Source organism: Canis lupus, chromosome 17 (genome assembly GCF_011100685.1).
Source record: "Canis lupus familiaris isolate Mischka breed German Shepherd chromosome 17, alternate assembly UU_Cfam_GSD_1.0, whole genome shotgun sequence".
NCBI classification, from domain to species: Eukaryota; Metazoa; Chordata; class Mammalia; order Carnivora; family Canidae; genus Canis; species Canis lupus.
In genome coordinates this window covers 53083446-53102508 of record NC_049238.1, presented here as the reverse complement: position 1 = coordinate 53102508, position 19063 = coordinate 53083446, and the positions used below count along the sequence as shown (strand labels likewise).

The following is a 19063-nucleotide window of genomic DNA, read 5'->3' as shown; positions in this document are numbered from 1 at the left end:
AGCCACCAAAAATGATGACTTATTAATCACCAATTTCAATACACATTCACAAAAGGGCAAGTTTAAATGGTAGTTATATAAATAGTGTACGTGAAAGGACACACAAAAATATTACAAGTAATTTATCTCCTAATGGTGAAATTATTCCATATTTTATTTTCATCATTGCCCACCTTGATTTTTAGATTTTTCTCAAATGTTACATTCAGGGGTACCTGGGTCGTGCAGTTGGTTAGATCTCTGACTCTTGACTCCAGCTCATATCACAATCTCAGGCTTATGAGATCAAGTCCCACATTGGGCTATGGAGTCAGCTTGCAATTCTCTCTCTCTCTCCCTCTGCCTCTGCCCCTCCTGCTCATTTTCTCTCTCTCTCTCCCCCCCTTTCTCTCAAATAAATGAATGAATAAATCTTTAAATAACTAAAATAAAATATTATATTTATATGCTGAAATATTATGGGGAAAAAGCTTTTGACTCTACAGCTAACATTCACTAAATATTAAGTGTTAGTTACTAGTCTATGTGCTTTGTATGTGTGCATTCACTTTTAAACATCATAAAAACAATAGAGAAAAAAAAGAAGTTCATGCTCTCTTCCCTGGGTTCAAATTATTCTACGTCCTCTTATTAGCTACCTAACCTTGCCACAAAGACATTCCATGCTCTTGAACTACAAGAATTAATATCGTTAAAACATCCATACTAAAAAAAAAAAAAAAAAAAAAAAAAAATCCATACTACCCAAAGCAAACTACATATTCAATATAATCCCTATCAAAATACCAATAGTATTTTAATAGAACTAGGAAAAATAATTCCAAAACCTGAATGAAACCATATAAGACCCTGAATAACCAAAGCAATTTTGAAAAAGAAGAATGAAGCTGGAGGTATCACAATCCCAGATCTCAAGATACACTACAAAACTGTCGCAAACAAAATAGTACGGTACTGGCACAAAAATAAGACACATAGATCAATGGAACATAATAGTGAGCCCAGAAGTAAACTCACACCTATATAATCAATTAATCTACAACAAAGGAGGCAAGAATATATAATGGGAAAAAGACAGTCTCTTCAATTGGGACTGGCGAGACTAAAAACTGACATTTAAGAGAACAAAAGTGGACTACTTTCTTACACCATACACAAAAATAACCTAAAAATGGATTAAAAACCTATATGTGAGACCTGAAGCCATAAAATTCCTAAGTGAAAACATAGTAGTAACTTCTTGGACACTGTCCTCAGCAGCATATTTTTTTAATTTTATCTTTTTATTTTTTATTCGTTTCAGAGGTAGAATTCAGTGATTCATCACTTGCATATAATACTTAGGGCTCATGACATCAAGTGACCTCCTTAATGCTCATCGCCCAACTATCCCTTCCCCCAACCCACTCCTCCAGCAACAACCCTCGATTTGTTCCCTAGAGTTCAATGTCTCTTATGATTTGCCTCCCTCTCAATTTTCATCTTTTTTTCCTTCCCTTCCCTGTATTAATCTATTTTGTTTCTCAAATTCCATGTATGAGTTATATCATATGGTATTTATCTTTCTCTGACTGACTTATCTCACTTAGCATAATATCCTCTAGTTCCATCCACGTCATCTCAGTAACCTACTTATGCATATATCTTCTTAGGCAAGAGAAGCAAAAGCAAAAAATAAACTACTGAGACTATACCAAAATAAAAAGCTTTACAGCAAAGGAAACCGTCAATAAAACAAAAAGGCAACCTACTAAATGGGAGAAGATATTTGCCAATGATATGTCCAGTAAGGGATTAATATAGAAAATACAGAAAGAACTTACACAATGCAACACCAAAAAAAAAAAAAAATCCAATTAAAAAATGAGCAGAGGACCTAGGGCTCCTGGGTTGCTCAGTCAGCTGAGTATCTAACTCTCAGTTTGGGCACAGGTCACAATCTCAGGATCCTAAAATCAAGCTCCAAGGTGGGCTCACTGCTCAGCATGGAATCTGCTTGAGATTCTTTCCCTTTCCTTCTCCCTCCCCCTCAGCCCCTCCCTCTCTAACTTGTTCTTTGATATTCTCTCTCTCTCTTTCGAATAAATATTTTTTAAAAATGAGCACAGGACTGGAATAGATATTTTTTCCAAAAAAGACATACAGATTACCAACAGACACATGAAAAGATGCTCAACATCACTCAACATCAAGGAAATGCAAATCAAAACTACAATGAGTTATCACCTCACACCTGTCAGAGAATGGCTAGAATAAAAAAGACAACAAATAACAAGCGTTGGCAGGATGTAGAGAATAGGAAACCCTCATGCAGTGCCGCTGACAATGTAAATTGGTGCAGCTACTGTGGAAAACAGTATAAAAATTCCACCAATGTTATAAATAGCATTACCATAAAATCCAGCAATTCCACTTCTGGATATACATCCAAAGAAAACAAAAATAATAATTCAAAAAGATATATGCACCCCTATATTACTGCAGCACTGTTTACAATAGCCAAGATATGGAATTAACCCAAGTGACCATCAATAGATGAATGGATAAAGAGATGTGGTATATAAATACAATGAAATACTACTCAGCGATATAAAAAAGAATGAGATCTTGCTATTTGTGACAACATGGATGGACCTAGAGAGTATTATGCTAAATGAAATAAAGTCAGACACAGAAAGACAAATACCATATGATTTCACTTATACACAGAATCAAAAAAGCAAAACAAAAAACAGACTGTTAAAAAAAAAAAAACAGACTGTTCAATACAGATAACAAACTCAAGGGCTACCAGAGGGGAAAGTGGGTAAAAGGAGATGCATGAAATAAATAAAGAGGATTAAGAAGTACAAACTTTACCTATAAAATGAGTAAGTCATGGAGATGAAAAGAATAGCATAGAAAATAGTCATAATGTAGTAATGTTGTTTGGTACCTCAGTGAGCTCTGAGTAATGTATAAAATTAAATCATTATATTATATATCTGAAATATAATACTATATGTTAATTATACTTTAATAAAAATACAAACATACAGTATGTAGAAAAAGAGAATTCAAATTCCAGAGAATTGGAATTTGAAAAAGTAATAAAATGGATATTTTAGAAGGAAAAAAATATGATTAATCCAAAATTTAGAATTCCATTCCATTTTTGTTTAAAAGCAAATTAGACACAGCAGAAGGCAAGATTAGGAAACAGGTGGATAGAAGATTTCCAAAATGAAATAGAGAAAAAAAGAATAAAAGATACACATGGGACAAATGAAAAGTAACTTAAATGAATACATTTCAGTGCTTATGAGTCTACAGAATCACACAGAGTTACTTGTTACCAGTATATTATGTCCAGGTTATATGATAAGATTAAATATCCATTTATCCTAACAACTATTTAACTACTATGTACATAGCAGTATGCTGGGAACTGAGTTACATAGATATTTAATGAGAGACAGTCCCTTCCTGCAAGGCACCCAGTCACAGATGAGTAATGGTTAAACCATTCTAAAGAAGAAAGAGTTCACTGGAATTTAGGCAAAATATCTGGAGTGGAAATAAGAGGTCCCTCCTTTAGGACAGAGGAAGTAGTCAAAAGTATGAAGGTGACATAGGAAGAACGTAAAATGTAGGAGAAGTTAATTTCATGATATCTGGAGTATAGGATGTATTAATAATTGTAAGGTAAAATGAAGGGCATAGTTTCTCAGGACTAGATAATATTTGCCATGTGAAAAAGAATGTTTTTAAGAGAAAAGAGATGAATATCACAAAATCTATATGATGCTCTGAAAGGTGCACAGTGTTTCACAAAGTGTATTATGCCTTCCAAGTGCCCTGTCACTTAAACAAGTTTAAAAAATATTCAATAAAATACTCTAAACATAACATTCAAGATTCTTCATAGTCTGATCCAATCATTCTTTTCCAGTCTCATCTACCTGAGTTCTCTAGCATAAAGACACACTAATCAGTGTTTCAAATATATCCTAACTTTGACACTTCTAGGATTTGCACAAGGCATTTCTTCTGCCTACATTCTCCCTTCCAATTCACTGTCTAGTGAAATGATAATTATCAAAGGTTTAGTTCAACAAGCAATTTTCCCTAATGCCTTTCCAAATATCTTGCTCCAGAAATACTCCCTCTAGATCATGTTCCCCATGTTTTCATTCATTTATGAAATATTTATTGAGTGTCCTGTATGTCAGACATTGTTCTAGGCACTTGGAATGCATCAGTAAACAAAAGAAAAAAAATACATCTCTGTTTTTTGGAGCATTTTGTTGACATTCTGAAGAAGGATAGAGTATGGAAAAGTAAAAAGAGGACCACATGTACGTTGAAAAAGCTCCTGAAAGTGACTCTACTACATCCTCCTCCAACTGATCCCAATCCAGGTTGAGAATTATAGCACTAGAAAGCATTACAACAAAATTATAATGAAAACCAAAATTTTAAATATAAGGGTAATACATAAGACTCATTGTTATATTTTCTTATGTAAATTCTTACTTGTCTTTTCTTCTAATTGATTAACTTTATCTCTGGATTCTTCTAGCAGAAATATTAAATCTTTCATTTTATTCTCTTTCTCAGTATTTTGGAGCAATAGCAGTGATACCTAAAAAGGAAATATTTAAGTAATACATTATAGATATGAAAAATTAAATATGACACCTTAGCATTTACCATCACCTATGATTATTTTATGTACTTGTTTATATGCTTTTTAGCTGGTTGTGCCTGGGCATTTAGTAATATACTTACATTGTGTTCATTCATTCAATAAATGTTTAAACTAATATGATCTATCCAATATTATTTTTTCATTTAAAGTTAGCATTTAGAAGAAATGTAATAAAATCTGTTGGTTCATTTATTCCATTAATATTATGGAGCACTTACTCTGTTCCACAGACCATACTAAGTAAGCATTGTGTATACAGAGATGAGGGAACTTAACTTCAAGAAACTCAGGGCCTAGGAACTTTCCAGAACAGCTGGTGAGAAGCAGAGGAGCAGTGGCTGCCTAAGGTGCACCCAGCAATGCCCTCCTTCCTGCTCCCTGACATTGGCCTCTATGATAGCTGTAGAATATGGTGAAAGTAACTACTTAAATATGATCCTTTGGGAGTCAAACCCAATGCCACTCAAGAAGAACTGAAAAAGGCTTATAGGAAACTATACTTTAAGTATCATCCTGATAAGAATCCAAATGAAGGAGAAAAGTTTAAACAGATTTCTCAAGCTTATGAAGTGCTCTCCGATGGAAAGAAAAGGGAATTATGTGACAAAGAAGGAGGAACAGACAATTAAAGAAGGTGGAGCTAGTGGGGGTTTTGGCTCCTGGTTACACTTTTTTCCTTCTCTTTGGACCATGATAAGCTTCAGAGTAGTGACTTGGGGAGCAGGGTCACTTGGAGTGAAGAGACATTCATGTGGAGAAGTTAATTCGCATGTATGAGACAGATAGAAAGGTGTTTTTTAAGGTATAGGCTTACTCTAAACCATTTAACTTCTGTTCCAAAGTAACTGTAATTTAATGTTGGTAGTATACCAAATTATGATGAAGAGCTTTAATTGTATGTTTAAGAAAAGTCATGTCCACAAGTTTAAATCTAGATATCAGAATTAAGCAATTCTTGGGATGCCTTGGTGGCTCAGCGGTTGAACATCTACTTTGTTGGGCTCAGGTCATGATCTCGGGGTCCTGGGATTGAGTCCTGCATCAGACTCCCTTCAGGGAGCCTGCTTCTCCACCTATGTCTCTGCCTCTTTCTGTGTGTGTCTCTCATGAATAAATCTTTTTTTAAAAAAATTAAGCAATCCTTGAAATGTATGAATGTCTTCTCAATATACTGATTAGAAAGCATAAAAAAAAAAAAAAAACTCAGAGCCTAGACCAGGAAACAAACAACTATACTCAAATTTTTTTAGTAATATGAAAAAAATATTATATGAATCAAGAAAAAAAATACCTAAATCAGCCCTAGGAGATATAATAAAAAATTAGTCCTTTTCAGAGTACTGAACTGAATCCGGATAGACAGTAGAAATTAATCAGGCAAACACAGAAAAAATGAATGTTCTAACTCATACAAAAGCACAAAGGATCAAGAGTTTATGCTTCATTTAGAGAACTGAAAATATTCAGATGACTAGAAAATAGAGTCCATGAGAAGGTAAAAGATAAACTTAAAAAGACAAGCCGGAGACTTGCAAATTCAAGATGGCAGGAAATACCCCACTGCCCTATTTCATTTACAAATCATCCAAAAACAAAAAAAAACAAAAACAAAAACAAAAACAAAAAAAAATAGGAGGACAGACTCCATCTCCCATGAAACCTTGAGACTTCTATAACCCAAACCACAACATGTAAAGGAAAGCAGTTGGAAGGAATGGAAAATGATTGAGAATAGAAAAGTAAGGTCAAACCTAAGAGCCCACAGAGGAAAGATAACTACTGAGAAGCAAAATAAGTCAAAACCAAAGAACTCCAGAATGTTTCAAGAATTGGAGGCAACAGAAACTGTGGAAAGTAGGTATGAAAAAGGAGACTAAGTATAAGGAGACTATTTGGAAGTCTGTAAAAGTATTAAGACATCCCTAGGCCCACTTAACCTTCTTTTTTTGGACTCTACTCCTTGATAGCCAATGTAGTCAGAGAACTAACCCTACCCAATTTTTGCAAAAGATGCATAGTCATATTGAAAAGGAAAATCCCTAAACCTGGTATTCCAAGCACAGGGCGGGTTGGGAGTGAAGGATATAACTGAAAGATCAGCATATGGAATGGTGAGACTCAGTCTGTCCTTCCTACCCTACCAACCCCAATCCAAAATGCCATTGGCCAAGTTTTTATCCCCAAGCAGGAATTTGGAGAACTCCAGAAAAAAATTATTATAAATAATAACATTTAGAAGTCCATAGCAAAATACCAGTTGGCCACACCACCATTGTACAGGGAACTCCAACAATCTACAAGCTCTGCTCATGCATCCAGAACTCCAATAAGCTTTTAAGCACTTCCTTTTACTTTTGCGTTCCTTATAATATGCACAATTTTAACTCTTAAAAGGCCTTCTTTCAGAAATCTAGTTTAAAAGTTCAGCTAAAACATAGAAAACTGTTAACTCTTTCAAAAGATCCAAACATTGATCCCTGGGTAGCTCAGTGGTTTAGCACCTGCCTTCGGCCCAGGGCATAATCCTGGAGCCCTGGGATCGAATCCCACATCAGGCTCCCTGCATGGAGCCTGCTTCTCCCTCTGCCTGTGTCTCTGCCTCTCTCTCTCTCTTTCTCTGTGTCTCTCATGAATAAATAAATAAAATCTTAAAAAAAAAAAGGATTCAAGCATAACATAACCATAACTTAAAGAAATCTCTAAGTATCTTCTCTGTACTTTCAATTAACTTTTTAAGTAGATATCCTTGTTATCTATCATTACAAAGTATCTTGCGGCAAATCAAAGAAGAAAACTCTGAAAAAAATAGGGCGAAACAGAAGAGGATTCCTTTCTATAAATCATTTTCTATTTGGGAAGCATTTGACTTGAAATTGATAAAGTTGCCATAACCTGAAATCGACATTCTTGTGAATATCTAAGAACACAGACTCTTATTTTCAAGTTTTCCACTATATGACATTAATAGAAAGAAGCAAAAGAGTATTTTAGTTCCCCTTCCATGGTGTCACGAATAGTAATGCATTTAAAACTAAACTGCACAACGTGGGTTGAGTGGTCAATGATCATCATCTTACATTTTAGAAAGTTTTTATCTGAACAGAAGTTCTTAAATATTTTCACAGCAATGTCCGATTACCCACTGATATAAATATTGTAGAAAATTCATTGATTTTTTTCTAAAAGGGCTGGCATTCAGTGCATGCATGTTTGAATCAATGTAAATTAATTCTGCTAGGCAAAAGTTTAAATATTTAGATATGCAGAATATTAAAATTCTCATAGAAATTCATCATGCAGTAAGCTGATACAGATTTCTTTTGAAATTTTAAGTATTTTATGAAGTAACAAATACAAAAAATAGAGCTGATTATTTAAAAATACCTGCTTTTCCTTGTCATTTACTTCCTTCTTATATTCCTCTTCCAGGTGGTGGATTTTTTCATAATCTTCCTTTACTTTAAAAATAAAGCAGAAATGGTTTAATATCTTAACATAGTTCTATAACAACAGAATTTAAAGCTTCCGACATTTTATTCCACCTCCTTATTTATCTAGATACTAAACCCCAAAGGTTTCAAACAAGCTAAATTACTATTTTCTTGCTGCCAACTTTGTTTAGTAAAGTAGTAAATTTAAAAAACATCAAAGTATAACAAAAAAATTCTATAATTTTTACAATAGCATATATGTAAGAGCTTATTCTTTATAATAATCTAAAGTAACACGGGATCCCTGGGCGGCGCAGCGGTTTGGCGCCTGCCTTTGGCCCAGGGCACGATCCTGGAGACCCAGGATCGAATCCCACATCGGGCTCCCGGTGCATGGAGCCTGCTTCTCCCTCTGCCTGTGTCTCTGCTTCTCTCTCTCTCTCTCTCTGTGACTATCATAAATAAATAAATAAATAAATAAATAAATAATTTTAAAAAAATAATAATCTGAAGTAACAAATTTTAAATATATATACAGTTGACCCTTGAACATTAGGGGTGGTGACCCATATACAGTTGAAAATTCATGTATAATATTTGACTCCCCCCAAAACTTAACTACTAATAGCCTATTAACCAGAATTCTTAACCATAATATAAAATTGCTTAACACGTATTTTAAATATCTAATGTATTATAAACTGAATTCCTAAAATAAAGTTAGAAAAAAGAAAATATTAAGAAAATCATAAAGATGGGCAGCCCAGGTGGCTCAGCAGTATCACGCCGCCTTCAGCCCAGGGCCTGATCCTGGATGATCCTGGAGACCCCGGATCCCAAGATCCCACGTCGGGCTCCCTGCATGGAGCCTGCTTCTCCCTCTGTCTATGTCTCTGCACACCCCCCCCCCTCTGTGTGTGTGTTATTTTAACATGAAATTTTACTCAAAAAATGTAAAAATAAGACCAAATTACACTTCTAAAAAATTAAGTCTGTGTGTCTGTGTGTGTGTGTTATTTTAACATGAAATTTTACTCAAAAAATGTAAAAATAAGACCAAATTACACTTCTAAAAAATTAAGTACAAATCATAGTAAGTTAAAAAACAAAAATAAAATAAAATAAAATAAAATAAAAACAAATCATAGTAAGTTTGATTTCAGGGAAAATGTAGCTTTGAAGCCAGAAGGTAATTTTTAATATATTATCAATTCCCTGCCACATTCCACAAGATTTTGAGGGGTTTACAAAACAACAAATACAAAATTTAAAGGAACTGGGGCGGGACACCTGGGTGGCTCAGCAATTTGGCTCAGGGTGTGATCTCCCAGGGTCCAGGATCAGGATTGAGTCCTGCATCAGGCTTCCTGTGGGGATCCTGCTTTTCCCACTGCCTATGTCTCTGCCTCTCTGTCTCTCATGAATAAATAAATAAAATCTTTAAAAAAAATACAAAATAATAAAGCAATTGGAGCATCAAGCTGACAGTGTGAAAACATTAAAAGAATCTAATAAAAAGAGAAACATCAGTACAATAATATGAAAATTAAATAGGATCCATACAATTATTTCTTTTAAAGATTTACTTATTTGAGAGAGAAAGACATAGTGACAGAGAGAGCAAGAGCACAAGCAGGGAGGAGAGGGAGAGGCAGGTTCCCTGCTGAGCAAGGAGACCAATGCGGGACTAAATCACAGGACCCAGGGATCATGACCTAAGACAAAGGCAGACGCTAACCAACTGAGCCACCCAAGTGCCCCAGATCCGTACATTTAAAATGCATCTCCAATCTGGAATTCTCAGCTTGCACACGAAGTTCCTCAAAAGCTATTATCATTTTCTGAAACATAAAGGTTAACTTTTAAGAATCATACTTACATTTTTTAAATAGGTTCTTCAAATTATGAATATATTAATAAATTTGTCTCATGATCATTAGATTTAAAACCACTCAACTTTGAATAATACCTATAATTTATAATAATTAAGTAATTTACTAAAAATGCATTAAGAGAGTCTATTATATTAGCTTCCCAGGTGCTTAAAGGCACTGAAGACATGTTATATAACACCAAACAGCAGCAAAATGATTGTTGGTATTCTACTCATTTTTAATAGCTCATATTAAAATCTGTAATTTTATTTTTGGCTTACTTATTTAATTTCTGTCTTCCCCCCACTAAAGTGTAACCTATCTGAGTTCTCTCCCCACTAGAGTCCAAATTATGCTTCCATTATCTGACAGCATGAGTTCATTCAGTATTCAACAAATTCTGATTTGCAAAATTTTATGAATTCATTTATTTGTTCAAAATTTAAGGAATTCAATTCATTTATTTCCTATCTATTATTATGTGCCAATCACTGTCTTAGGCACTTGAGATATAAGACAAAGTCCTTACCCTACTGGAACTAACTTATATTCCAGTGTAAGAAAGAATACTTACACATACACATGTATTATCAAATAAATGTCATGTAGTTCTAAGTCCTCTTCAGAAAAGTTGAATGAGGTAAGGAGATAGAGAATAACTGAATGGAAAGGTGTTTTAGATAAAGTAGGGGGATTTAAAAAAAGGAAAATGAAGCTTATAAACTTGCATAAAATCTTGGACACAAAAGTTCTAGACGGAACAAAGTCAAAGAATCTAGATCAAAAAGAGCTTAGCAAATTTCAGGAACCTTAAAAAGAAAAGAACAACTATAGTAGAGAAGCAAAGTGGAAAACAAAAAGGGATGGGATAAGAAAAGTAAGCAGCAACCAGACACAGATTAATAATATTTTGTATGTTTTTCAAATTAATGGGTATGTGTCATAATATGCTAGTCTCTGACACAGAGTTTATATTTGATATATTAAAAGGTGTCACTAACAGGAAATTCAAAAGCTACTAACAACACATTAACACACCTAGTAAAGAACCTTAAGAATCTTACTGGATATAATCACATGTCAACAAATTAATAATCCTTACATCAAGGAGAGCTATCACTCTACTTAGAAATGATCTGTTTAAAATATTTAACTTTTTACTATCACTTACCTCAATGTTATTATTTAGATCCACATATACTTGCCTAGTTTCTTCTCGTTCATATTCATCTATTATTAACATAAAATATTTTAGAATTAAATTTTAAAATGATTACGATGCCAACAAGATAATACTCAAAATGCCTCAGGAAAACATTAAAATATTTAAAATTCTGTGTTAGTGAAGTATATTAGTATATCTTGAGTCTCTTAAAGTATCATCAAACGTATAGAATTATTGAATTACTATGTTGTACATCCGAAACTAAAGTAATATTGTATGTCAACTATACTTCAACATAAACTTTTAAGATAAGTACTTCATAGTAAGACACAGTGAGACATGATTGTACTTCAACCTCAAAAGCTCTAATTTTCTGTTTTAGAATTACTATCCATGATTTTATCCAAACTTTGTAAAATATATTTACAGTTTTAGCTTTTACAATGAGTAGGGATTTAACAATTATTCTTTCAAGTATTTTTCCTTTGTATATTTACAATTCATAGGGTACACATGAAAAGCCCACTCTTCTGATTTCTTGCTCTACCTGAGGAAGCAGAAAGAAAGATAAACCTCAAGACACAAAGAACAAGGTTATGAATAGGTGTAACCCCAGAAGGAAATCCCCTATAAATCCTTGACCACCTTTTTATTTTTATGTTTTTTAACCTAAGCAATTATTCCCTCTAGCTATAATCTATTCAATAGATTCTACCAGAATTAAGGCACAAAATAATAACAGAAAGTGGGGTTGCCCCTTTATCATTCCCCCAAATGAGGCCAGCATCACATAAAGCACATTAAAGATACTTTTCTTTTAAAAAACCCTCTACATCCAACATGGAGCCCAATGCAAAGCTTGAACTCATGACCCTGAGATGAAATCAAGAGTCGGATGCTTAACTGACTGAGCCACCCAGGTGCTACAAAGCATATCAAATTTAAACAGGGTGTAAGTCCGACATTATCAGTAACAAATGGCAAACAAGAGCACAACAGCTATGATAGACTCAACTGTTAATGAGAAGCCAAATAACTGAAAAGAGGGTATATGAACTAACTTCAGAAGAATACAGGTTTCTAAACCTTTCAAAAATAATGGAAAGCACTCTGGACTTATAGCATATGAAACAGGAACTGAACCATTTTTATCTGAATATTAAAGAGCTGGGAAATTTAAGGAAATAAAGGCAGAACATATCAGCATTTGAACAGAAAGATAGTTTTTACTTCTCCACCTATTCTTTCTCATATTCACTACCTAATACACTTAGAAACACATCTTCTCTACTGCTCAGAAACTATTTGTGCCAAAGAACTGCATTCTTGACAGAACTGCATTCTGTTGCCAACACCTCCAATCTTCCCATTACCAATAACATCAATACTTTCAAAATACCCTCCAGCCATTCTTCTAATAGGACAGTCCCGAAAAATTGAACAAAAAAAACTACAGAAAAGAAAATAAATGGGTTTGATGTACTTTACAGTTGTCAGAAGCAAGGTCCTACAGGTAGCACAAAGGGACTCTGGTAGCTGAGTATTCCAAGTAGTGATGTGCAGTATTGTAAAAATATAAGCCTACATTTTTTGTTTTTCTTGATATTTATCTATCCATTTATCTACCTACCTATCTCCTCACCCCCCACTTCACTACCTCTCCCTACTACCTACCTTCCCTCTTCCCTTCCCCAACCCCTTTCTGCCTCCCCCACTCCAACACTTACTTTGCCCCAGTCTGAGCAACTAGATCTCTCAGCATTTGCTCCCTTAAAGAAGAGATGATTCAACCAAAAGCAAAGAAAAAAATCTCTGAACTTCAAAAGACCAGTGTTGAAGGTTAGGGGCAGGTTCAGGACATAAACAATAGGTTTTTTTAAATATTTGAATCAGAATGAAGCTTTTTAACCTCTACACCAAGAAATATTTACTCATTTGTGGAAAGAAGCCTTTAAAAGGGGAGTTAAGGTGCATGGGTAGTGGTGCAGTCAGTTAAATGTCCAATTCTTGGTTTCAGCTCAGGTCATGATCTGGGGGTACTGGAATCGAACCCTAAGTCAGCCTCCATGCTCAGAGCAGAGTCTGCTTGAGATTCTCTCTCCCTCTCCCGCTCATGCACTCTCTCTAATAAATAAATAAATGATTTTTTTTAATGAAAAATAAAAGGAGGAGGCTAAGAGAGCTTATGAGGTTCTGGCAGATACTTAAGAAGAGGTTCTGAAGCCCTCTACACTCACCAGACTAAGCCTCAGCATTGAGGACCACAAAAACCCCAGATAATTTGGGCAAACCAAGAGCAGAGTGAGATTGTACTTTTTTTGTCTTCAGTAGGGCTCTAAGATGACAAAATCTGAGAAGAAATGCCTATGAAATATATGTCTAGACAGGGCCTTAGACATTTTCAGTTTCCCTTGTCCTAACACTGTGCAGCTGAGCATGATGTAATAAAGCACAGAGAACCAGCCGACATGAATGGGCCCTGAGGGCATAAATGAGGAACTTATGTGGGCCAGTTACTGAATACTAAATGAAACAATGAAAATCTCAATGCATCGGGGCATCTGGGTGGCTCAATAGTTGAGCATCTGCCTTCAGCTCAGGTTGTGATCCCAGGATCCTGGGATCAAGTTCCACATCAGGCTTCTGGCAGGGAGTCTGCTTCTCCCTCTGCCTATGTCTGCCTCTATTTCTCTGTATCTCATGAATAAATAAATAAAATCTTTTTTAAAAATCTCAATGGATAGATAACTGAAAAATAAATGTCCTTCTCTACCACTCTACCACTTCTCTAGCATGTACTATATGGGAATCCCCAAATTTAGATACAACCCCAGAAGAAGGGTGAAAATTCCCAAATTTACTAAGATTAAAGTTTATCTTATGTCAGCAACATCAGGATTTAAGATATTAAAAATTAATATTTTTTATATTTCAAGATACGAAAGTGTTTTGCATGCTTCAGTTTTTTGACTAAAATTGCTCAGAGTCATATGTTCTACAAAACTTATCAGAGTACCAGAAAACAAGGCAGAAGGGGTAGAGTTACACAAGATGAAAGCTTTAGAAACTGTTCAGTGACGTGCCATACAACTATGAATATGAAGAGAGGATTCAACCACTAAACCAGGGGAGGCAAATCAGAACTAAGGTCAATTTATCACCTAGTTTGCTTATTTAGTCTGGATAGCTCTTGACTTTTTCAATGATATATATGGTGTGAAAAACTATATAAGCCCTATGAAAAAATATTGTCAAAGGAAGAAAAGGGGACACCATGAGAGATGTTAAAAGGAATAACATAATTCTGAAAATGAATTCTATCTAGAGAATCCAGATGAAAATTTCAGAAAACTATCCACTATTCTCAACAGAACCCAGAAAATATAATCAATGAAAGAGGAAGGTAGAGTGATAAAGAAAGAATAGGCTACAACAGAAATGCAAGAAATGGAACAAATTAAATAGAAAAACAAATGATGAGGAAAGGGACAATGGATTAGCTAATTAGATTACAAGGGAATTATAAATTAGAGGAAGGGCAGGATAGAACTGACACTTGAAAAGTCAAATTGGAAACATAGGAAACAAAAAAACGAAAGGGGGGAAAATAAACATTAAAACAATTAGAGAAAAGAACTGAGGGCCAATACAAATAATAAGTATTGCCCAAAAACCAGATGGTAGCCAAAGATATAGTTTCCTGGGCTAAATAAAGACTGGTATACCTATATTGAAATAATCATATGGACAAAATTTTGAATTATAAGGATCAAGAATACATACACACACACACACACACACCAAGAATACACACACACACACACATAAACACAGATATAGGTATACATATAGGGAACTGTGATCCCCTCATTTCATGGATGAGGAAAGCGTGATATATAAAATTATTTATTCACCAGGATCCCAAAGTTAGTAATTAGTGGTACATGACTAAAACACAGATGTTCCTGATTAAATCCAGTATAGATAAGTGCAAAGAATGCTATCTGGATCTAAAAATCTAAATGTACATGCAAAGAATGAAATAAAAAAGAAAATTTAAAGGTTTTAATTAGTGAAGTCACTAAGCCTATAAAGTATAGTAGCTCTCAAGCTGACCTTAGAGTTCATTAAGACATCTGCAATTAGACAGTGAATAGTCCCTTACACAGATTAAGTTATACACAGTACATTACCTCATATGGACCTGAACTCTATAACAAAGATGTTCAACAGATCAACCAAAATAACAAAAATACTGAAGAATCTTGAACTAAGGTAAAGAAGGCAAAATTCAAAAGGACAAGAAGCCAGTTTTAAAAATCTAAAGAGCACATAAAAAATAACTTATACTTTTTCCATATGCTCTAAGGAGAATTACAATAAGAGAAACTATGTAGAAACTTCAGCTCAATAAAAATAAGAGCTGTCCTTAAATGACAATCTTGAGGTTAGTGAGTTTCCATCACTGAATATATTCAAACATAAAAAAGACTAACACTTGGTTAGACATGCTTTAAAGGAAAGGAAGTCAATGGAAATGTAAGTAGACTACAAAAGCTTTAAAGTCCTCCCCAAAAATCAATTAATTTAGGTTAGGAGGTAAGGCTATAAAAAAGTTTATACAGTACTTTGAATAGCAGGCTAAAGAATTCAAAATAATTCTATATTGTGTGCAATAGAGAACCAATTAAAGAGTTTTTTTAAAACAATTACAAAAAGTAGAGGTTTTTTTTAAAGCTACATCTAAGAATAGATTTGTTCTTTAATTCATTAATTTATTGCCTATTATCTTCAAAGACACTGTCTAAAATGTTGACTATCCTCAATCAAGGTATGACCCCTTACCCTTAAGATTATAGTGAGATGTCTAGCATGTAATAGGCACTCAATAAATATCTGTTGAGGGAATTCATAAATATATGGTTAAGCTATACTAAGAGTACTAAGTGAAAGAAGAGGAGCATCCCAAATCAGGCTGCAAAATTAGGGAATATTTCCCAAAAGTGGCAATATTTATTCTGAGTTTTGAAGGACAAATAGGAGGTAATGAGATGAATGAAAGAGTATCAGCCAATTAAAAAAAAACATATATACACACACACACACACACACACACACACGAAAACTCAGAAAAATAACCTGTTTAGGGAGTAACAAGTAGTTCTCCATGACCCTTTATATATGGGGTATATGGGGAACATTTGGCAAGGTGGAGGGAAGTGCAAACTCCATGCTATCCAAAAAATTATGGAAAGTCATTGAAAGAATTAGTAACATGATTTGATCTGTATTTTTTTTAAGATTTTACTTATTTATTCATGAGACACACACAGAGAAAGAGAGAGAGAGAGAGAGAGAGATGCAGAGACACAGTCTGAGGGAGAAGCAGGCTCCATGCAGGGAGCCCGACGTGGGACTCAATCCCGAGTCTCCAGGATCAGGCCCTGGGCTGAAGGGGGCGCTAAACCGCTGAGCCAACTGGGCTGCCCTGATACGTATTTTAGAAATGCATCAAGGACTGTTTTCTGGTAATGGCTAAGTAATTCAGACATCCTGTTGCAGACAATTAAAAATCTGGAGGATTTCTTTAATTCTTAAAAAAAACCAAAGTTCTCAAAGGATACTGACAAATCATCAGACCAAGAATAGATTGAGGATTATAATTCAAAAACACTAAACAGGGATCCCTGAGTGGCTCAGTGGTTTAGAGCCTGCCATCGGCCCAGAGTGTGATCCTGGAGACCGGGGATCGAGTCCCATGCAGTCCTCCCTGCATGGAGCCTGCTTCTCCCTCTGCTTGTGTCTCTGCCTCTGTGTGTGTCTCTCACGAATAAATAAAATAAAAAAAAAAAATCACTAAACAACCTTCCATTGCCAGTCAGGACAAAGTAATCCCACTATAGCCTTTCTCTCCCACTGCTTACAACTAAAAACTCTGAATGAAATACATAAAGCACTACTTCAGGACTCTGAAAAGAAAGCAAAGGAAGGTAGGGTGGGAGAAAAAAAGTAAAAATCTTGAAGTGACTCATGTGAAGTTTAAGTTTCCTGTTTAGTTTTTTTTTTTTCCTATCTCCCCTCCCAGCATTAGCCAAATGTAAGGCCCCAACAAAACTGTAACAGGAAACATGAGCAGCAAAAGGAAATCCGATTTTTTTTTCTTCTTTTCCCTCTCATAGCCCTATCCCAAGAATGGCTCCAGAAGTAGAGCTGCAGCACCCATGGCAGCAAGGACAGATAAAACTCCAAGAGAAACTTCAGTATTTCTAGCCAAAGAACAGGGAAAATGGGCCCCTGCGAGGCTGAGCATGAGGGGACAATCTTAGAGACAGCTCCAAAAGAGGATTACCTAATTATGTGCATGAATTGACACAAGTCCCATGGGGAAAAGGAAGGATATACATATATAAGACAGACCCAAAACAAATACAGCGAAGACTTTGAAAACTGAACTCTAATATATAATATAAATCACTATTCACATCCCAGACCTAATCTTGAGTGGCAGAGCCAGAGTAGCATAGCAAAGACATTGAAAACTGAACTGATATTGGAACCCAGCACACAAAAGATAGAATTTGTGGCATGAACCCAAGTTGGCTGTCTGCTAAAAAAAATAAACAAATATTCTCCTAGGGATTTTAAAAGGACTGAGAATCTCACAACATAATAATTTCAAAATGTCCAGAATATAATCCAAAAAATGCTCAACATTCAAAGAACTAGGAAAATATGACACCATTCTAGGTTTCAAGCAAATAATCAAAAATAATGAAGTATACTATACAAACCTCTAGAATCTACAGAACAGACCAGAAATAAACTCCTTTAATAAACTTTATTAAAACCTTAATAAAACAATGTTTACTATATTCATGTAGATAAAAAGCTGCACTTAAAAATTTCAGCAAAGAATACTAGTGGTGAGCATAGCATTATATACAGACCTATCAAATCATTAAGTTACACAACTAAACCTAATGAAACGTTGTCAACTACATGTCAATTTTTAAAAATTACAGCAATAAAATTGAAAGTCTAAAAAGTGACACTACAGATATTTTAAAAATCAGCTAATATTTACAGAACCAGAAAAAACCAATAACAAACAATAAAACCTTAACTGATGAATTTGAAAACAGACTAGAAAAAAAAAGAGGAAAAAAAAAGACTATAAATAGTGAATAGAGAATAAGTATACTGGAAGAGAGTAGAAGATACTTTCCTGAATGGTGCACAAGAAAAAAGATAAAAAATACACCCAAGGCAGAAATACCAAAGGTACAGTAAAGTAGCCTCGTTGACTTGGAAAGATTAAATAGGCTTTCATCTAAGGGACTTTGCACTTACTATTTCCCAAAATAGTTTCATGGCTCATTCCCTCACTTATTAGGGTCACTATAATCCTTCCCCCCAAAAAAAAAATTTAAAAAAAAAAAAAAATCCTTCCCCAGTCATCCTATCCCAAAATATCCCAAAATCTCCTTAAGCAATTATTATTACCATACATATATTTTATTTTTTTATGGTCTATGTCCCTCCACTATGATGCACACTTCTTTTCTCTTTTTTTTTAACTTATTTATTCATGAAAGACACAGAGAGAGAGAGGCTGAGACACAGGCAGAGAGAAAAGCAGGCTCCCTGCAGGGAGCCCAATGTGAGACTTGATCCCAGACCAGGATCACACCTGAACCAGATGCTCAACCACTGAGCCACCCAGGCATCCCAAATGCACACTTCTTAAGAGCAGAAACTGTTGTTCATTGCTGTTTTCCTCACCCTTCAGAACATTTCATGACACAAAGTATGCACTTTAAAAACTGGTGAATAAGGGGCACCTGGGTGGCTCAGTCTTAGTACCTGCCTTCAGCTCAGGTCATGGTCACGGGGCCCTGGGATA

The 19063-nt window shown here is 34.8% G+C and overlaps 1 protein-coding gene across 1 annotated transcript in view; it reads right to left on the bottom strand.

Moving 5' to 3' along the window:
• SYCP1 (synaptonemal complex protein 1) overlaps positions 1-19063 on the bottom strand; it is a 109781-nt gene that overhangs the window by 73553 nt on the left and 17165 nt on the right. The window contains exons 9-12 of the mRNA XM_038561854.1: positions 11167-11225; positions 9893-9962; positions 8075-8148; positions 4516-4624 (exon numbers count right to left, since the gene is read on the bottom strand). Of these exons, the coding sequence (XP_038417782.1) occupies positions 4516-4624; positions 8075-8148; positions 9893-9962; positions 11167-11225 (312 nt within the window). The remainder of the gene's footprint in view (positions 1-4515; positions 4625-8074; positions 8149-9892; positions 9963-11166; positions 11226-19063) is intronic.